Source organism: Apodemus sylvaticus, chromosome 21, assembly GCF_947179515.1.
Source record: "Apodemus sylvaticus chromosome 21, mApoSyl1.1, whole genome shotgun sequence".
In the NCBI taxonomy this organism is placed as follows: Eukaryota; Metazoa; Chordata; class Mammalia; order Rodentia; family Muridae; genus Apodemus; species Apodemus sylvaticus.
In genome coordinates this window covers 42,554,185-42,576,271 of record NC_067492.1, presented here as the reverse complement: position 1 = coordinate 42,576,271, position 22,087 = coordinate 42,554,185, and the positions used below count along the sequence as shown (strand labels likewise).

At 49.3% G+C, this 22,087-nt stretch overlaps 1 protein-coding gene across 2 annotated transcripts in view; it reads right to left on the bottom strand.

Annotated features, from left to right (window-relative positions):
• Positions 1-22,087, bottom strand: part of Znf423 (zinc finger protein 423) — a 310,351-nt gene that overhangs the window by 184,394 nt on the left and 103,870 nt on the right. For both annotated transcript variants that reach the window (XM_052166856.1, XM_052166855.1), the window contains exon 3: positions 20,295-20,495. In XM_052166856.1, coding sequence (XP_052022816.1) covers positions 20,295-20,495 — 201 coding nt within the window. The remainder of the gene's footprint in view (positions 1-20,294; positions 20,496-22,087) is intronic.

Here is a 22,087-nt window from a genome sequence, read left to right as displayed (position 1 = left end):
TACTCACATAAATAAAATGAATCTTTTAAAAAAAAATATTACTTGCACTGAGTAAAGAAAAAGCCCTCCTTACATGCAAGACGAGGGTGCAAGCGGTTTCCTTCATCCCACACCATATCCCATGAACCCTCGAGGCAGATGCCGGGCCCTGGGCCAATAAAGAGAAGGGTCAGAGTCCCCAGCACCACACACACACACACACACACACACACACACACAACCACACACAGCATGGAACTGGAGTGGTGTCAGGAGCAAACTACGTGGGACTCTGATACACACCTGTGCACACCATAAAAGCTGGGGTGCTGAGATGATATGCAACGTCGTGTAAGGTCACAGTCTACAGGAAGCGCAGCAGGCCACCCAACAAGAGCCAGAAGACCAGGACACGTGAGCATGATCATCGGAGCTCCGGTCACCGCCGCTTTTACTTTTGCCTGCCTTTATTTAATAGATCTTCCACTGTATATTCCCATAGTGTGCCTAGAAGGGTGGGAATGTCTGAGAATTCTGGGGAACCCTGGCAAAAAAAGAGCTGAGAGTTCTTGTGGGGAGATCAGAGAAGGCTCCCAGAATAACCAAAGCAGGAGGGGTCTGGCTTTGCTGAAAAAAATCAGACTAGGCTGGTGCTCCGGGCAGGGAAGCCATGCCAAGGAAACACAGAAGACAGAGGCAAGGCAGAGCATGGGCTGGATCTAGGGGCAAGACAACCACAAATGGCCATTCGGGGTGAACTGTAGTGTCACAGGCACTGGCCCATCATCACGGCCAACAAGGAGAGATCACTGCCCGTCTGAGAAGTGCTGGCCTCCAGCTAACGAGATACCATTCCAGATGGACAGGGCCTCCAAGTTCTCAGCACTGAGCCAGTGCTGCTACAGCCGTCTGGCCAGGCCAACCCAATGCTCATGCAAAATCTGGTCCCATATTCTAAGGGGTGCATTGCTTTATGGGGGCCAGGGCACCACCGCCTCTGTCCATGCCCACCGATTTTGACAGAGTCAGGTGCAGATTGGGCCCAGGGCCACCCACCACCTGGAAAACGACTTCTAGCTTCTAGCCACTGACAGGACAGCTGCCACCAAACATAAGAGTCCAGGTGTCAAGAGAAAATTAAAATAAATGACCCTGTTGTCACATGTTTTATCATCCATTCATAAAATATGCAAAAGCAGATAGAAGAAAAAGAGGTCAATTCAGTGAGATTTACAGTGATAAGGAAATCCAACTACCACCTGAAGTACCTCCCCCTGGCTTAGGGAGGCTAGGTCTGCCTAGCCCAGAAAAATGAGGAGTCTAGAGATGGCCCTAGAGTGTAGTCTTGGCCAAGGGTACCAACAACACAATAGCCGCTTCAGCCTCATGTCTCAAGTAATGACCCAAGAGCTCTGAAAGAAGAAGCCATCAACAAATACCCAGGAGGGTAGCAATAAATTCTCCACAGCAGCTGGAGACCTTTCAAAGACCTAGCCCATGTCACCCCTCACCTGACCCTTCCAGTGGCATCCTTACTTAAGATAAGACTAGTTAGCTTTGTCCCACGAAATTAAAAGCCTTCTACCACCTGGCCCCAAATGACCTTCAGCCTGACCTGACCCCCTGCCCTCAGGGCCCCCTCGTGCAGGTATCCAGGTGTCTCTGCTGCTACCCTGTGCCCAGCCTCTTCATGCCCCACCCCTTCCGTGCCAGCCTGGTCCTCAGCTCTCCATTCCATAGCTCTCTCCCATTGCTGCTCTCTTCCAACCCAGGAAGACAGCCCTCCGAGGCCCAACTATATGTGGGGGAAAACATATAGTTCATAGATGTTATATAATATAACATATTTCTATATAATACTTAATATATTTTATTTATTATTTTACACAAAATATGACATACAAGATAAATCTAATATGTAATATAAAGAATTTTGATTGGTTTTTATTTGTTCATTTATTTACCTATCTACCCAAATTTTTCTAAAATAACATTAAATTGGGGCTTGAGCTATTACTCAGAGGTAAGAACCGTTGCCTGAGAACTTATGTACAATCCCCAGTCTTGCTAAATAATAATAATAATAATAACAACAACAACCTTAAATTAACCTCTCAAAAAAAGAAAGTCTCATGTAGAGGTGCCTGGCTGGTACCTTGGGCACTCCCCGTTTCTGAGGGGGGCGGGGCATGCTCACTGCCTCCTCCTTCCGCTGTGTGAACACCAGACCCAACACTGAGCGCTTGCGGGGAGCTCTCCACCACTGTGGTTGTACCTTTCCCAGAAGCACTTAGGGCAGCTGTGATTTCCCCACTGTGTGTAAGCGGTGTAGATTAATATCTACTCCTGCATACACCACCAGCTCCACCAGCCCTACAACGCCTGCTTCATTAAGGACCTGCACATCGCAGGTGCTCAGTAAACATTTGTTGAGAGAATGAATAGACTAATAACGGCATGAACGAGCAGGCCAACGGTCACGGTGCAAGTATGCTCTTCAAAAACAGCAGCAGCCCTAGCTGTAATCCTGGACTTCTAATTCTCCTGGTAGATTTAAGTAGCTTTTTGAGCAAGCATAGGTAAGACACCTACTATGCGCTGCCTCTTAGGACTCAAGCATGAACACAACAGGTGTCAGCGGTTATGTTCTAGCCGATCAGCTTAGAAGCTGCAGACACAAATGCTCATACTGAGGAAAGAGGATTGTCAAGAGTTCAAGGTCAGGTCAGCCTCAGTTACATAACTCACAACAGCCTAAGTTATAGAAAATGAGGTGCTACATCGTCAAAGAGAGAGAAGGGGGAGAGAGGGAGAGGGAGAAGGAGAGGGAGAGGGAGAGGGAGAGGGAGAGGGAGAGGGAGAGGGAGAGGGAGAGGGAGAGGGAGAGGGAGAGGGAGAGGGAGAGAGAGAGAGAGAAAGAGAAAGAGAGAAAGAGAGAGAATGAGAATAGGGCTAGGTATAGACCACTTATGTTGTTCTAACATACACAAAGCCCCAGGGTTCAATTCCCAGCATCCACAAACTGCACAAAATTGGGCCTTCCCCGTAAACCGAGCACTTGGGAGGGAAAGCACGAAGATCAGCAGTTCAAAGTCTTTCTTGGATACATACAGAGTTCAAAGTCAAGTTGTGCTACATGAGGCCACCTTAAAGACAACAACAAAATAAAATAAATAAAATTCCAAAAGCTCAGCACCTATTTGTTGAGGAGTAGACTCTGTGGGTCTGGGGAAAGCTGGAGAAACAGAAATGGGCTGTGCACATTGTTATTCCCTGCGATGCATCTCCACAGAGCTCCTGAAGTCAAGATGGTCCCAGTGCCAGGCAGGTTCAAGACGGATACAGCGGAGACAGAAACTAAAGCCTCTAAGGGCAAGGATGTAAGATGGCGCTACACACACATCCCAGAAACTCTGACCCCATACTGAGTGTGACCGGCCCCTCCCAAGGCCATATCTAGCTCAGTAGCTTCACAAACAGGTGCATCAATGCCCTCCGGGGAAATTTTTTCGAGTGCCACTACCGTGGCTCGTATGTTTGCATCTCCTGAAAATTCATACGGTGAAAGCGAACCTTGCACTGAGGGTCATGATGTGAAGAGCATGTAATTCTACTGGGTGATGGATCTACTGGATGATTAGGTCATCGCTGCCCCACCCCCATGATGGGATTGGTACCCATCTAAGGAAAAGTGCAAGAAAGTTTGATAGCTCTTATTTACCCTTCTACCGTGTGAGATTCCACAGATGATGATATCTACAAGGAACAGGTCCTCATCAGATACGGAATCTTCTAGCACCCTGAACTTGGACTAACCACCCCAAGAGCAGTGAGCAATACATGTATTTATTTCTAGTGCTGGTATATTACCCAGTCCCAGGCACTTTGTCATAACAGCCATAATGGATGGAGATTCTGCTGGCATCTAGCCGCGGAAGCACAGTGCCTTTTCCCTCTGATGTACACCTCTCTAGCTGCCTCCCTGTCGCATGAAACTCTAGCATGCACCTGGTAGCTGAAAACAGCCAGCAAACACTCCATAGACGTGACTGTTGCACAAAGCGCCAAGGACAGCTACGCAGATCTGAAGAAATGAGGAGCCGGGTGTGTCCAGAAAACTCAGCCCCAACCCAAGCTCTCCCAGCCTCCAGGTTGCTTATCACTCTCAGTCTTTATCACGGAAAGTGTGGTCAATGGGCCCACAGCATCCGCACCAGAAAGAGAGCTCACATGAAACGCAGACTGGTGCACAACCCAGAACAGCTTTCATGTTCACCAGAATCCAGGTCAGAAAGAAGCTAGTGCTTAAAAGTCTGCGGGGTAGCTGGGCAGTGGTGACACGTCTGTAATCCCAGCACTCTGGGAGGCAGAGGCAGGCAGATTTCTGAGTCCGAGGCCAGCCTAGTCTACAGAGTAAGTTCCAGGACAGCCAGGGCTACACAGAGAAACCCTATCTCGGAAAACAAACGAACAAACAAACAAAAAAACAAAAAAACCAAAATCCAAAAAAAGAAAGTAGAGAGAGAGAGAGAGAGAGAGAGAGAGAGAGAGAGAGAGAGAGAGAGAGAGAGAGAGAGAAAGAAAGAAAGAAAGAAAGAAAGAAAGAAAGAAAGAAAGAAAGAAAGAAAGAAAGAAAGAAAGAAAGAAAAAGAAAAAGAAAAGTCTGAGGGGCGGGCTGGAGAGATGGCTCAGTGGTTAAGAGCACTGACTCCTCTTCCAGAGGTCCTGAGTTCAATTCCCAGCAACCACATGGTGGCTCACAACCATCTATAAAGGGATCTGAAAAAAAGTCTGAGGGGCATTTCTGGAAGCCATTACAGAATGGGCTTCAGGCACTGCTGCTATCTAAAGATCATTACCAGCAGGCCCTGGCAGGGAAGGTTCCTTCTTCCCCGCCTCCTTCAGTCTCACATTCCCTGTATCTGGTGAGAGATGGCACAGTATCTCCATGTAGAGCAGTCAGCTGGCACAGGGACCTACGGGTGGGTCTGTTCCCACTGGTGGGCAGACACAAGGAGCCACGACAGCAAACCCAGCAGGGATTCACAATAAGGAACCCAGCTAGGGAAGGCCTTGCCCCACACTCCACCTGTAGGTGTTACACAGCTTAGATCCAGCTCGTTTCAGCTTCTCTCCCAGCTAAATGAGAAGCTACTGTGGGGGAAAAGAAGACTGACTACCCTTTATAGGCCCCAACTATGAAACTGCATTAGGCCCAAGATCTGAGAGCAAGCGAACACCAGGGTTACAATTATGAGAAGACATAAAATGGATGGGACAGGGCAGACAGAAGGCTGGGGGAGGGGATGAAGATGGGATGGGTAAGTAGCAGTGGGAATAAACAGGATGGACTAGAACCATGCTGGTGGATAGAAGGGAACGGAACAAAATCTAATCCAACTACGGCCTTTCTCTATCAACCATGAAAACAGTCTTCCTGGGGAGGCATGCGTACAAACATTTTCTATAGCAAACACTTGTTAACAGTCTAAACACCCAGCTCCAGGGGACCTGCACAGGCCATGGTGCGCCACACCAGGCAGTGCCACACTGTGACTAACAAAGGCTGGGGACCTCTCTACCCCAGCTCAGGGAAACTCTCCGAGGCAGTGCTGAGTAAAAGAAGCAAGCTGTAGGACCATAGATCCATTATGGCACCATCTATTTTTTGATCAAAAATCAATAGGACACCATCTCTACGGATGCAGGTACACTATCTTTTTTGTGGGACGTGAGACACTGCTGATAGTTAAAAACCGTATGACTGTACATGCTGCTGAAGAAGAAGGAAATCTCCGTAAACTAAGCCATAAGCCTCTACTTGGAAGATGTACTTTGCCTTAGGAGATGTTCAAGTATAGCCATGTTTTGTTTTATGTAAATTTATAGGTCAGGAGATAGGCAAGCCAAAAACAGTGGCAGCAATTAGCCTGAAGGCTGGGAACAAGAGCAGGCCTTATCTGGCATCTTTGAAACACTGCTTGTAGAGGCATCCATGTAGTGCGAGATTGTTTAATGATGTTTAGATCTTTAAGTAAAGAAGAACTGAACAGCTCCCTTAGAGGTGCTGAGATGCCAAAGGCACAGCATTAGTGTGTGAGTCATGGGCACCAGGGCCACTCAGCACCGGCCAGCTCAGAGGGCCTCCAGAGGATGAGTGAGCGTGTGGGTGCATGCCCTGTGAGGAGGAAAGTTCTAGGAGAGGCCAGTGGGGAACACGTCACTGGAAAAAAAGAAACAAAAGGGAATTCGATTTGGAGAAGCAATCACACCATGCTCACAATCACCACCAGGGCTCATGGGGGATGTGGGTCGTCTCCTAACGTTACTTCTCTGCCCATGGCAGACTCTACGAGAAGGAGAACGGAGAATCACAATGCCTGCTTGAATGCAGCGCTCACATGGGTCCTCCTCTGACTCATGCTTCTAGCTGTACCTCCTATCCAGCTGTGTGCCAGGGCCAGCTGAACCCTTGGCCTACAGCAGCCGTGTCACCTTGCCCTGTGCACAAACAGAAATAGCTTGGAGCTTGGAGCACAGGTTCCCTGGCCTTATCCTCTGGGGTCCCAGGAGCAGCTTAGTTAGCGAATGGACACCGTGGGCGGCAGAAATACACAGTGAATGGGGGCACTCGGTTGAAGCATCTTCCCCCGTTCCAGCTTCTCCTTGATTTTTCTGTTGCCATTGTCTCCAGGAAGCCACACTGGAATCACATTGGTCGAGGCTGGTTAAGACCAGTGTCCCAGCTCCTGCAGTAGCTAAGCAAGCAAAGGACTTCATTGCAATGATAGTCCATTCGCAACTCCATCTATGTGAACAAAGTGTTGGCAGCTCCAGCTTTAACGTGAACAACTGCACCTGTCAGGATACACGCCTTCCATCAGAGCAGTACGCAATGCTAGCCCAGGGATCTGAGGCCAGATCGGTGCAGAATCAAATCACAAGACACTCAACCTGTCCCGAGGAAAGCACCACAGAAAGCCAAAGCTCACGACAACCAGGCATGCTCCGAGAGGCTACACAGCTCCTGCTGCTGACACACATCAGCACAAGAAGCTTCTAGAACCGGGGGTTGGTAACCAACATGTGGCTTCTAGCTACCTGCCTCCCGAGAGTCACACTTCGCCTTCATCCGGCCCATCTGTAGGTGGCAGGTGGAAAGGCAGGGGAAGCGGTTGTCTACAATACAGCTGGTTGTCTGCGGGTCCTCCCCACTGCACAGCTCTCCCAGCAGTCAACACTGGCTCACTGGCTTCTGAAGATGTGAAACCCCCTTCTCAGCTCCTTATTAAGTGTTTCCCATGTCCTGGTTTGAGTGTAGCATCTGCTTTCCGTGGGGACCCTGCCAAGGGTATCCGCTGAACCTTTCCTATCTCAGTATGTCCACCGTTGTTTATTTCACCTGTGATGAAGAGCTCCTACAAACATGAGGACCATAGTCCGGACCCCTAGCATACATGGAAAACCTGGGCCTGGGCCACACCTGTCACTCCAGTGCTTGGGTGCACACAGACAGACAAGTCCTGGATGCCTGCGGGCTGGCCAACCAGCCTAGTGAAAACTGTGGGCTCCAGGTTCAGTGAAAGTCTCAGTCTCCAAAAACAAGTTGGACAGTAATCTAGAAAGACACTCATCATCAGCCTCTGACCTCCACACGAATGCACACATGCATTCACATACACGTGTTCACACATATGTAAGAACACCACACCCAAAGGGAAAGGAAAGCTAACTATAAAGCAGTGGAATGGATTGTCCAAGTGGCTAGCACATGATCCTCCACAGTCTTTTCAAAAACTCCTCCCAACTACACCACAAGGTTCTGCAGCCAGGACTATATGGGTGGGTGACCCTTGTCTTTACCTTCTGCTCTGCAGTGTTCTCGTAGCCAACCAAACTAGCCCTGTGGTTTGATGGGGGCGGGACAAGGCCACGGGATGCAATCACAGTGTTTGTTCTGTTTGTGGCCTACCTCCAGGCTAGCACACCATGTCCTGCATCTAGGAGCAAGGTAGCTTTCTAGCTTCTGGAGAGGATTCTTACTCTCAAGCAGAGGCCCCTAGACATTTGCCCTAGCCATAGGCACCCTGAGCTATCATTCTCCTTCTATAGGTTCATTTCCATCACCTGTCTCCCTGCCAGGGTTACCAATGCATTTCCTTGGTTGCTATTGTGTCCCTGACACCCAGCTAAGGCCTGGTACATAGGGCAGAATTTAGTAAAAACTGGCCTTACAGCATACAGGACACATATGTACCCTGGAGGACTGGCACATGCTCTACGCCTTCCCATTGCCCCTGTTCCCCAGGTAAGGCTGTAGAGAGTGTATCTGGGACAGGGAGAGAGAGAGAGAGTGCTATGGGTGGTGGGGCCTGAGGATCAAAAATCCTCTGCAGGCCAGAGGAGACATCCAGCCACAAGCCCTCTGGGTACCCGCTGACGAACGGACCAATTCAATATCATTCACGCAGCATATAAGGTGTCATCCAGGAGAGGTTCCCTAAGCACCTACTATGCGTCAGGCTCTTGTGTGAGGTCAGAGAGAGACACAGATGAGGACAGAGACAAAGACAAAGGCAAGAATCCAAAGGAAAAAAAATGTTAATGAACAATTTCTAACAACAGCCACCGGGCGGGACGTTAACTAAGATGGCTCAGCAGAGAATGAAGGGAAACGGGGAAGAGATAACTGCAAAGAAACGCAACACCTGAAAGAAAGTGAAGAGGAGATCGCATGCAACCCTGCAAGAGCCTCCAGGCAGCACGGAGAGATGGCACAAGGTCCCTCACCGTGCAGAGCATACTGACTCTTACATAAATGGCAGGGAGAGGTGGGCCGGGTCATCAGGATAGATGCAGTGCAGGGCCGAAAGGTCATGTCTGAGCAGCTCTGAGAACCACTGGGAACCATGCCTAGGATGAGGTGACCATGGCAACATCTCACCTGATGGTCCCTTCCCCCACCCACCACCAGCCAGACCCTGGGTGGGCTTCAGTAGGTCCTAGTAGGTCTGTTTTTGTTGCCTAACACTTTCTAGTGCCAAAAGACTCAGGAAATCACTTGGAGAGACCCAAAGTTTCCACACACAGGGTGGCGCAGGGGTGAAGGGACAGGCTGCTATGAGCATTCCTCAAGACAGCCAGCCCTTCGCCTCCCCTGGCCCAGACTCTCCACCCTCTCTTTCCCCCAGTGCCCCAGAGCCATGATGTCATTTCCAAAGGCAGAAGATTCCAGCCAGTCAGCTCCACACTGAGACTGTTTCACACAAAGGGACACATTTTATAATCTCCGTATGTTCCCCTGAGCTGGAGCCTTGAGCACGGACACACTGCCAAACACTTCAACCAAGAATCCCATTTTTATTTAGGCCAGCGCTGGGGCTATGCTTCAAATGGCCCTGTTCTTTTCTACCCGGAGCCCTGCCTGCTCGGCCTGTCCCTTCTCAGTAGGAGCTACAAGGAGACTCGGCTATGTTCAGAGGCCGCAGAGCCCAGGAAAGGTGGCGTCACACTGTGCACAAACCCCTGCAAGCTGCTCGCCTTGAACTGCGTGTCCCAGCAGGAGGGAAATAAATTTGGTTGGTTTCTCATTTTGTTTGGGATGTTCTTTATTTTGTTGTGTTAGGGTGTCATTTCAAGGATGCCAATCAAAGTTTGGAACAATCTGGAGAGGAAAAGAAAAATCAAATAAACAAGTACCCACTCCTGGGTCGCTACCCACTTCACACTCTCTACCTCTGCAACTTCTGATGCCTAGTCACGGGGCTTGCAAAGACTACCACCAACCAGGAGGTAGTTTCTCCTTCAGAGACATGGTTCACGTGGCTTTCAGAATTGGCCCTAATTCTGTCCCTTGGAATACTGAGGTCAGTGGTTCTATCCCTGCCTCTTGTCACTGGTCCATGGCCTTGACACAGATTCCACCTGACCCAGAAGCAAGAGTAAAGCAATGAGCCAGGTCCACCTTTCCTTACCTCACAGCAGCAGGCTCCAGCGTAGCTATGGTGCTGGTAACCAAACCTAGAGCTTGCTAGGGAAGCACCCATCACCGAGCTACACCCCCAGCTGCAGTCACACCCTAACACCTCCCTGAGCTCACAGCACCCAGTCTAGAGTCTTCACTGCTGCTCTGGGTCAAAGAGAAGTTCTTTCTCTCTTTGAGCTGTTGCCAGTTGCCGACATCTGTCCCGGTTTCCCACACCAGCAAAACCTTACTTTCTCTGGGACAACTTGGCATGGCCTGAGCCAATAGTCCTACCACTCACCACAAGCAGGAGATGGAGGAAGACTGAGAGTTCACCAGAGTTCCTTGATTTTGACAGATGGCCCTACTTGACAGAAGCAAGATTAGGCTTGGCTTGCTGACCCTGACCATCAAGTAATCTCCACTTCTTAATCTGCAGCAGTGACTCAGACCTCCCTTCTCTGTCTAACGGCATCGTGGGAGCAAAGGAGGCCCTGTCTGTTGTGTATCCTTTGATGCGGCCTGGGTCTGCTAACCTTCTGCTCTGTTCTTTGCTCCACGATGCTCATGCTGGCCTTGAACACTTCACCTAAGGGGCTAAAGACAGACCGGCTCCAAGTTCTGTCTAAGAACCCCCTTGGTAGTAAGAGGCTAGGCGGTATGAAAGGAAACCTCTACAAGGATGGGAACCCACAGGCTCTGAATGGCGAAAGATCTGAGGGCCTCAGGAGTCTCGAACCTGATGCCGGGCATATGGAAGCATCCATGGTATAGGGTAAAGGTTCCTGGTCTCCTGGCCACATAGAAGCCGCCATGGGGACTATCAGATATCCCAAGCTAAGGTCAAGTGATCACCTCCTTCGGACCATCACCTGGGTCAGTGTTGCCTTACGACCAGTTCTTCCGAAATCACTGGTTGTTTTTGAATGAATAGTTCTGCATGCCCAAATGGGCTGACGTTAAGGCTAAGAGGATTCTGCCATCCAAAATATACAAATCAGCTTTAGGGATGACACACAAAGCAAAGTGAGTCACCCTCACAGGTACCCCACAGCCTGGCACGGGGATAGGCTTTCGGTCTTTTACACTTGATTACATTAGAATTCTCCACCTCCTCAACTCCTATCCCACAATATGGAGCTGCTGACTTCCTACACTAAGCCAAGTTAACGTCCATGCCTGTCTCCCATGGCACAGGGGAATGTGTCCATCTGTCCTGGAACAGTGAAGATCAGGGATGAGTGATTCCTGGTCTTGCTGTTCCATTGGGTATCAACCTTAGGAGGTCTAGCCTGGTCATTGAAAAGAAGCCACATGTTCTACTGAGACTGATAAGTTGGAAGGGTAGTCACCTGTGGGTACCGAGGACACCTTGACTGGAGAAAGACTCGGGGTGCTGTCCTTGAAGGCCCTGGAGAACAAGGTGTGAAAACAGCCTTACTTCTTAGTTCCCTTGGCTAGTGAGTCTGTGATCTGCTTGCCATTTGGGTTGAGTCTCTGAAGTACATTCAGTGGAGACCTCCTATGTGTCAGGCAACTGAACTGGTTATTCAAATAATTCCCCCTTCCAACTAGGTTATGCATTCCCTCCAGCACATAAATGCACACAAAGACATGCATGTGTGTGCACAGTATGTACGACATCTTTACTTGCCTTGTGAAAACTTCAAAACTGCAACAGATAAGAGAAGGCTAGATTCAGACCTCATCAGGTCACATTGGACCTCATGGTCTAGCTGAGACCGTGCACAGGAAGCTTTGAGTCTTTGTAAGAGAAGGCACGAAAGACTCTCCTATTAAGAAGGGACCGTGCCCACTGCACTCCCCAGAACCATGTCAGCCTCTGCTCATTTAGGCCAGGCCTAGCTGGTGTTTTCAGAAGGGCCATCTCATGCCAACTGCTGTACCCTGGGTCACCAATGCAAGTTCAGTGATGCTAAAGCTTAATAGAATAGCCAGGATGGCCAGGTGGGAAAGGATTGAAAACCTCTCTTTACTTGGGAGAGTCTCAACCCACCAGACCAGCACATGTATACAGATTTCCACATGGCCTGGTGGAGCCCTGCCTTCATAGAGCTGGATCTGTTAGGCAGCTGTGAAGAGACCAACCAGACAGTTGCACTTGCTCTTGGGTCAAGGGGAGGGTGCACTGTACATCTTTCTATCACAATCTGCATCCCAGGTGCTCCCGAGGCTCCTCCCCCTCATCACAGTGCATGCTAAGTAATACTTGTGAGAGAAAGACACTTTGTTCATTTCAAACCTTCTCTTCCAGGACACCATAATCAAAAACCTACCATGCCCAGGCACAGTGCATACAGCATCTGTGGTGCTTACCCAGAATGCAAAGCACCTTAATCTAGGTGTCTCCATGTTCACCTTGCCATACGCACCCTTTACCATTTAGTAGCTACACAGCCCCCTGCGGCAAGCACTTATGGAGTGCCTACTGTGTGCTCTGGCCGCGGGCAAAGGCGGCCGTAAGAACAGAAAGGAGAACAAGCTCCAAGCCTGGGCACCAAAGAGCATCAAGCGTAAGATGGGTTGGCAGCTCCCTGATCTTTGCCAATCTGGCAGGTTAAAAACGGCATTTCCCTGTGGCTTAAATATATAGTTTTCTTATTATAAACGGAGCTCTGAATCTTTTTAAATGTTGAAGATCCCACTAGTATTTCTTTTTCTGGTTCCATTTCTATCCTTTGCACATGGGAGATATTCAAAATATCTAACCACCAGTGTGGCACCAGCCAATCAGAGCAGGCACTGGCCTTCGGCAGCGCTGTCATCGCCAGTGGCTCGGCTGTGGTTCAGCCCAGCCCCGCCTGCTTTTCTGCTGATTTATTGACTATTTGTTTACAGAGGCTCCTCACGCATTGAGGAAGGCATCTTTGCCTGTGATGTGTGCCTCGTTTGATTTACTACGGCAGGTGTGAAGCAGTATTAAAGTTTTGTTTTTATGCAGTTTAATGTTTCTATCTCCCGTTTTATGGCCTCTCGGTCTGGGGTTATCGTTAAAGAGGCCCCCACTCATCCTGGCCCTATTAAATTGATTTCCTAACTCTCCCTGTTTTCTTTTAGTATTTTTAAGTTTTCTTTTTCTATTTAGAACTCTGATCCGCATGTGATTCACTTTGGCCTGAGGAGTAAGAGAGGTCCAGTTTCCTTTTATTTCAAGACAGCCACCCTGCTAATCCTAGTCCCAGGTCTTGAGCCATCCATGTATCCGTGTGCCTTAGGTTTCCGGGTGCCATGTTTGGACATACTCTGGGCTTGTCTCCAGCCTCCTGCTCTGTCCCTGGACACTTAGAACTCACAGGCTCCGGCCCGAGCTGACCTGGGTACCTCCTGCCACACTCCTTTCCCTGAGTACTCCCCTTCCTGCCTGGACTTCAACCCTGGATCTCAGGAACTATAATTTGTCCATGACTGCACAAAGCCACTCCACCCCAATTGGCTAACATTCGGGTAATATAGGAGAAACTGAACCTTTCCAAACCCAAGGCCTGCTGCTTTGCTTTGCTTGCTTGCTTGCTTTTTCTTTCTTTCTTTCTCTCTTTCCTTCTTTCTTTCTTTCTTTGTTTCTTTCTTTCTTCCTTCCTTCCTTCCTTCCTTCCTTCCTTCCTTCTTTCCTTCCTTCCTTCCTTGTGCTGTTTAGTAGTCAGTCTTGTCTGTTTGCCCCCACCCCCACATACATGTATGTCATTTCACTGGGTTTGTGTCTTTGGTAGCTACTATCACTCCTTGCTCTGTTATTTAACCAGATACTATCTGTACACAGGGAAGCTCCTAATGCGAGAGACTGTGCTCAGGCCCCCAAGGCCTTCCTCACTGCTTGGTGTCAGTTCCTCACAGCTGGAAGAAAGTCACACCCCGCACCTGTGTGTTTGGCTACTCACTGTCCAGTGGCTGGCTGCAGCTCTTCCCCACATTACCCAGCGGAGCCGGTATGTAGGATGCCCCAAGCTGTCAGTGCAGGGAGGGACCCCAATGCTGTGAGAGCAAGAGAGAGGCTCACAGAGCTGGCACACAGATCCGAGCCCTGGCCAGCGGCAGAAGGAACAAGGCCAACAGAGGTGCCAGTTTTTGTGCAGCCCCAGACCTGTAATTGGGACCCACAGGTCACTCTGGCTACAACTGAACAAATCAGGGCCTAATTAACTTTCCCCTTGGCTTCTGCTACGGCCATATCTCACCTTTACCAGAAAAGAATAGCTGGCCTTTCAGAGAGGCTGGGAACAGCCTTGGGTCCCTAGGAAGAGGCAACAATAATAACCCGAGAACATAGCTTTTTAAACAGATTCTCCACTTGTGTTTTTGTGGCTGGCCCTTTAGGAAAGCTGTGTCTACAGTTGGATCAGGAACACTACACAGTCTCCAGCCTGTGTTCTTGCAGCAAACAAGTCAGACCTCATCGGTCTCCTGTTCTTTCAATATTTATTATTCTGAGGAATGCTCCTTCAACTCTGAGCCTCAGTTTACCCAGTGTATGAATTGGGAGTCAATGGGAAAACTCCTGCCTCTTGCTAGGATTATCGTAGAGACTACATGGAGAGCATTCATTCATTCATTCATTCAGCAATCATATATTAAGTATCTCTGTCTGCCAGGTGCTGGGTTAAAATATAATGGAACACAACCAATGTGTCTCTTGTCCTTGTGAAGTTTAATGAGGGACATAGACAGTAAATGGCGAACACGATTACAGACTCCCTACAGACATTGACAGGGCGTGGACCACAGTCACGTGGTTACAAAGAGAGCAATCAGGGAAGGAGGTAGGAGCTATGTTCACAGAGCCCTGCATGCAGTAAGGGCTAAATATGTGCAGAGGGCAAGAGACAGCGGTCCACAATATGGGATACAGAAAGAAGTATTTGCTCATTTTCCACTCTGGGCACCAGGAGCATGATGGGCCTCATTCCTGCCTCTCTTCAGCTGTCTCAACAAAGTCAGAGACGAGAAGCACAAGGAAGAATCAGGCTCAGGTCGGCACCCGTCCTGCAGGCTTTGTCTATTGCATGGAGCATGTCCCCACAGCCTCATATTAGGCCCCGTGGTCTTTCCACAGAGACAGCATCTGCCTGCCCTTCCCTGTAATGAAAAGCCAAACATACCAGCTGTCCCTTTAGCAAAGAGGCCACTACCTCTAAAAAGCCATCGGTAGCTCAGCTTGGGAATCGGGATGGTTGCAGGGTGGGCCTGACAGCCAGCTCTGGGCACTATCAGAAGAATCACTGGGAAAGTCAGTTTTCAAATGTTCCAATGGCACAGATAGAGCACCCAGCATCCTCGGGAGGGCAGCCTCATTCAGTTAGGACAAAGCAACGGTCAGCTGAAATCACAAACTGGCCTCACAAGGTAGCACTGGTGCTAGGAAATGATAAAAGATTCCATCTGAATCTAGACGAGAGGTCCACAGTGATCAGCTTCAGTGGCACATAAACACTGGAACCTGCCCCTGGCCAAATGGAGCTCCTGCAGAGCCCCAGGCAGTGCCCAGAGACACTTTCTGAAGTTGCTGGAGTCCCCCAGCTCTGTGTTATAACCATTCCTAGTACTTTCATGGCCAGAACATCACATCGCAAATAGTGTTCGGGTAAATCTCAGCCCTCTTCCAGTTCCAATGTTATTTAAGACAACAGAGCCTGAATTGGTGGGGATTTTCCATAAGCTACAACTCAAAGGGCCGTTAAATGCATGGCATCTCCTAACTGGGTGCACACACCTCACATCTCAACAAGGCACACCAGGCCAGCACGCTGCCAACTCAGCACTGTAGAGACGCACCCTGCTTACAGGATGTAGACACTGTCCCAGCCACCTGAGCTCCTTCCCCTGGAACGCCACTACGTGAAAGCAAAAAACTCCACTCTCAACCCACCCCCAAAAAAGACACTGCACAGTGACATGAGACTCTACCCAGAAAAAAAAAGTTAAAGGCTAACTAGGCAGTCCTGTTGATTCTTGGTGTAGGCTTATAACCCTGAGCACAGAGACAGGCCTCTGCTACCCCTTGGGCAGGGGCTAGAAAGAAGCAAAGACAAGGGGTGTTGGAGCGGACAGAGAACATTAGTTTTCTTTGTCTTCTCACAGCCTAGAGATGCATACAGGACCTCTATGTAGTACGGCAGGGTTGGGGAGGGGAGACAGAACTTTCTTTTAAGTCTTTTCTTCAGGAAACAGATGGGCCAAACATGACCACTCCTGCCAAGGAACAGTGACACCTGAAGCACTGACCAGACATGAGGTTTCCTCAGGAGAGGCCTAGGGGCCAGGTAGACTCTTCCTTAACACGGAAAGCTCCTCTTCCCAGTGTGGTCCCCATCGCCTGGGATGGTCCTCAATCCCTGCAACTCCTCCCTCCTATGCTAATAAAGCCAAACACTGCTCCCTCCACCACTACTTCCAGATGCTTTGGATAGAAGAGTCCAAAGGTCCTGTGATGATGGGTCATGGGTGTCCCCTGAAGGCTCATGTGCTGGGGTCTGGGTTGCCAGCCAATGGGTTTGGAGAAGTGATTATGAGGACTCTGACCTAAGCAATGGATTGGTCATATAATACAACTATTGAGGGGCAGGGCTAATTCTGGGACACGAATCACTGCAGGGGCGGGGAGGAGGCTGAAAGGATATACCATGCCCAATTTATACATTTTCTCTCCTTCCTCCCTTCTTCCACCCCTCCCCACTGCTTTCTTTCTGGCTGCCGAGAGATGAACAGACTTCCCCTGCATCATCCTTCTCCCAAGATGTTCCATCTTATCATGGTCCAGAAACAACAGAGCCAGATGACCGAAGACTGGAATCTCTGAAACTGGGAACCAAAATAAATCCTTCCCCACTTAGCCTGTGTTTCTCTGGTATTTGGTCACAGCAAAGAAGATCTGACTAACACAGGCCCCATAGCCGAGGAAGTTTTAAATAAACCACACCGGAGACTACCCCCCACCCCCTCACCCTGGGGCAGTAGCTCAGTCGCTAAAGTGCTTGCTGTGAAAACTCAAGGAACTCTGTTTAATCCCCAGCACTCCGACAGCGGCTGGGTACGGTGGCACACAGCTTGTGATCTCTACCATCACCTAAACAACAAAAATCAGGTGCCCGTGAAAGACCCTGTCATTTAAAAAAAAAAAAAAAGAGTCAGATGAGAAATGACAAACCAGGTTGAGCACTGGCCTTCACACGCACATACGAACACACACACACACACACACACTTTTTTTTTTTTAATTTTTCAAGACAGGGTATAATACTGTCCTAGACCTGCTTTGTAGACCAGGCTAGCCTTGAATTCACAGAGATCCATCTGCCTCTGCCTCCCGAGTGCTGGGATTAAAGGCATGCGCCACCACGCCCAGCCACACATATGTGATTTTTATAACAGCCACTGCCCGTGAAAACACCCATCAGAGTCCTCCACTCCTGCCCTGCCAGCTTTATAGATGGGCTCCCCTTTCTTCACATTCCACAGCTCTGGCTTCTACCGAGGACAAGACTTCCATTCTCAGAGGGTGGACATCGGGAAAGACAGGGAGTATTGCCCCTGGACCCCAAATTCTCAACATCAGGGAGAGCGCTGCATCCAGCAGCCTCCAATGTGTATTGTGTTCCATCCCTCCAGGAAGGGGAGGGGCTGGAGAGGACACCAGTGACCAATAGCCAATAACCTCAGCAGGCCGATGGGACAGTGAACCACCTGAAACCCAGAGAGAGGGCGGGCATCCAGAGTTTGTTAAAGCTCAGCACAGGTAGTTAGGAGGGCGGGAGGCAAGGGGCAGGAAGCTCTGGCTCCTTCCCCACACCTCACCCCACAGCCCTGTGTTCACATCGTCCAGAACAGCTTTTAGGGCAAGCTGGTATTTACAAGAAAAGGGTTTCCTTGAGTTCTCTGAGCCTCTTTGGCAAACTGTTCAAATCCACTGTAGGGGAGCCCAGGAGCCCAGTATAGCTTCTTGGTTAGAAATACAGGGCACAGCCAAAGCTTGTGATCCTAACAAAAGGGGAAGAACCGAGCCAGAACCGAGCCCTCAATCCAGAGCACCCGAGGTTGTCTCTAAACAGGCAGTGCCCACTGCTCACGGGCTGGCTGCTGGAGGGGAGAAATCCCTGCCCTTGACATGTATGTGTTGTGTGCTAAGTGCCAAGTGGGAGACTTCTGACAGGGCCGTCACTCAGCAGAGCCCTGTAGCTGCCAGGCTCACTAGCATGGGCCTCTCGGGATGATGTCTATCCCCAGAGTGGACACACCAGCATCACCTTCTACACAGCATCCAGTGGGAGGAGGGCTAGCGACGCCTATCAGCTAAGCAGTGTAGAGCCCAGCCAGGGAAACTGAGCTACTGCATCTTGTTTGTTTATTGGTCATTGGTTTTGTGTTTTCGAGACAGGATTTCTCTGTATAGCCCTGGCTGTCCTGGAACTCGCTCTGTGGACCAGGTTGGCCTTGAACTCAGAAACCTGCCTGCCTCTGCCTCCCAAGTGCTGGAATCAAAGGCCAACCTGTGCTACCACCACCTGGCTATGCTACTGCATTGTGTGTGTGTGTGTATGTGTGTGTGTGTGTGTGTGTGTATGTGTGTGTGTGTGTATACGTATACATATATATATATATATATATATATACATATATACATATATACATATATATATATATATATCATGTTTAATTCAAAAGCAGAAACCAAGTTCCCCGTGACATCTTTATGCTAAAGCCCAATCAATGCACAGAACTGAGCTGGTAAAGTGACTAGGCAGTGAACTGGCTGGGACACCAGCGTACGTCAGAATGAAAGGCTATGTGTCCCACATACAACAGCCTGCAATGCAGGAAGCAACCGGAGTCTGTGGTACACCCCAGATAGGGAAGGGTTTGGGGGTAAGGCCCCAAACAGTTTCCAGAGGTTCGTTTAAGTGATCCTACTAGTCCTAGGGGGAGGACTGCACATGTTTCGCCCACGTTTAGGGAAACGCTCAGCCGGGGTGATAATGATTTTCTCCGGGATGCTATTAAGCGTCACTACTTACACTCTAACTCCCTTCCAATGCTCCAGGTTTTGAGGGTGTTCCTAGATAGCACATATCACATCCCAATGGAGGTCATTAGTGGGGTCCTGTCAGGAAGTAGGCAGGGCTATAGTAGATACCATGAACATCAATACCAATGCTGGGTACCCCACAAACAGACCACTGCAGAGTCCAGCCTGCTGGGGGCCACTAGCTGAAGCAGTTAGCTGCTGACTCTTATTTGTACGTAGACCTCAGCTCTGGTGCCTGCCTCTCCCAGTCTCTGCTCCAGAGACTCGTGACTTCTTCTTCACACAGAAACACTAGCATTGTTAGGAGTGTGGTAGACAGGCATGAGATTCAAACTGATGCTGTGAACTGCAGGAAAGAGATACGTGGTGGATAGGGTCCCTTCCCGGGGATCTGCTGCTCGGAAACGCTTCTCAGCAGAGGCCCAACCACGCCTAAGAGGCCTTAAGAACAGAGCAAGCAAGGGGTTTGAGTCTCAAGCTGCTTCCTATCAGTAAATTTGACCCCAAGTGGGTGATAGTCTTCAGGTCTTCAGAAAATGGACCTGAGATTTAGAGGCCCTTTCCCCAAAACTAGCATCCAAAGAATTTGACTGATGACAGTGATGAAATGCAGGGTTGTAAAAAAAAAAGCCCAGAAATGCATGTGCCCTTGTGGTGTGACTGGCACACCCCAAAGTAGGTTCCCATCTCCCAACCCACCAGAGAGAGAGAGAGAGAGAGAGAGAGAGAGACCACATACTCTGCTGACTCCTTGTGACACCATATCCCAGTCTACCCTCCAAAGTGTTGGATGTCTTCAGACTAGAGCTGCTATTACCATGAGCACTTCTCTTAGGCATGAGGCATGCACCAAGCTCAGAGGTAGACCTGGGTGGGTCTCCATTGCACAGGCCAGCACGGATCTCTGAAAGTCCTCCATCCCGCCACAAGCCCTTCCTCTTGGTCCACTGCTTTGCATGGTTTCCACACTTAAGCTGCTTAACTTTGCACTAACAACCTCTTAATTGCTACATTTCCAAAAGGCTTCCTATAAATCTGGGGTACGGACTCACCCACTTACAGCCCATATACCGTGGAGTGGGGTAAAGCAGGGGCCAGGGTAGCTCTACCTAATTTCTGCCTGCCAGGAAGCTGTGGCTTTTATTTTTAATTTTATTTAAAAGAGGATACAGGGTACACCCAAGACACCACAATAAAATGACATTAACTGTAAAATTACATTATTAATTCTTTAATCTCACTTGAGGCTTCAAGCTGTTGCTATGTCCAATTATCCGTGTAACCACCTGTCAGAATCCCGGCGCTATTTAGCATTACCTCCAGGACAGCGGTGGGCCCGGTGGTCCGTCAGGTCTGCCAGAGACTCGAAGTCCTGCTGACAGTGATCGCAGGTGTAAATTGACTCATCTTCCACGTCTTCATCGTCCTCATTTCTCTCCTCTTGACTTGTCACGCTGTTCCTGTCTTCCAGCGCACGGCTGGTTTTCCGATCACACTCTGTCTCTCCTTCTAGGCCTCCTGCCAACAGGAAGAATACAGTCTGCATCAGCCGACGGGGTCTCAGGAAAGGGGTTTAAAAGAATCACCCAGTATTTATTACGATACATTTAATTACTCTACCTCCTGGGGTCCATTATTCTCGACACCTCTCAGTATATTAATATATTGGGGGGAAGGGGGTTGTAGCATGTGGTGCAGTAATTCTCAACTAGATTCTTTAATTCGTGGTGCAAATCTTCTAGGAGGACTTCCTGTCATCTTCCCTCTATGCATGGCTGCTGGGGGTTGTAACCCCTCAAGGAAGTGAGAAGGCTTTAGCATTTGTTTCCTAAAAACCCAGTTCTATGCCATACCTCTCTGTAGCCCCCATGGCTGCACCTAGCACACCCAGTTTCCCCTGAAGTCCTCCTGCAGTGAGAATGGGAACCTCTCAGCCACCGTGGCCCTCCACACAACACATCTCCCAGGTCCCTGCAAATGCCCTGTCTCTGGAAAAAAGAAAGGGCGTGAGGTTGACAGGTCCAGGATTGTTAAGTCCAAAACTCGAATGCAGGTAACCATGGTGGCGCATGCTAGCAATCTCCGCATTAGAAAATCCCCAGTCCAAGGCCAAACGGAGCTACCTGGAGAATACAAGGCCAGTCTGGGCAGAGTAAAGCCCTGACCCAACAAAAGGAAGCAAAGGCAACAAAAAGCCTGAACAGATCCAACCATTCCTGGTGACCAGTAAACACCAGGCCGGGATGATGGGAGCGGTTTCTGTAAAATTAGCAACTGCTCTGGACTTAACCCTATGCAGTGAGCCTGTGGAGGAGAAACCCCACATTCACATGCTCACTGAGTCCACGATTCCGAGTGCACATCCCCACTTCACAGCCTCATACCCCAGAGCAAGGTTAAAGGAGCAAGGGTCACGGCTGCAGCATCTCTCGGGGAGAGGACAGCTCCAGGAACAGGGCCTTCCCACACCCAGAAAAGGGTAGCAGCACCCTCTTCTCCCTGACCTCTGTCTACCTTACACCCCCACACATCTGTGGGGGCAGAGAACAGCCTCAATCTCAGCAATCAACAGAATTTGTAAAGCAACACACAGAAAGAAAACACAACACGGTAAACATACTACACACGTGAGTAACCCGCATAAAATGTCAAGGGCTTGATTAAGCATGCCCGTTAAAATACAGAGAACATTGGGTTGGAAAACCAAAGTGTATGCTGTCCCTTTCTGCACACAACTGTCCTAAAACACGGGTCAGAAACTGGCAGCACGGGGTTGGGGATTTCGCTCAGTGGTAGAGCGCAAGGCCCTGGGTTCGGTCCTCAGCTCTGTTAAAAAAAAAAAAAAAGAAAGAAAGAAAGAAAGAAAGAAGGAAGGAAGGAAGGAAGGAAGGAAGGAAGGAAGGAAGGAAGGAAGGAAGGAAGGAAGGAAGGAAGAAAGAAAGAAAGAAAGAAAGAAAGAAAGAAAGAAAGAAAGAAAGAAAGAAAGAAAGAAACTGGCAGCACTAGAAACTAGCAGCGCTGACCTATGTCACCAAAAAAGGCCGCTGCCATGCAAAAATTTATTTATGCAAATACATGCACGCAACAACTGCATGCATGTGTATGTGTAT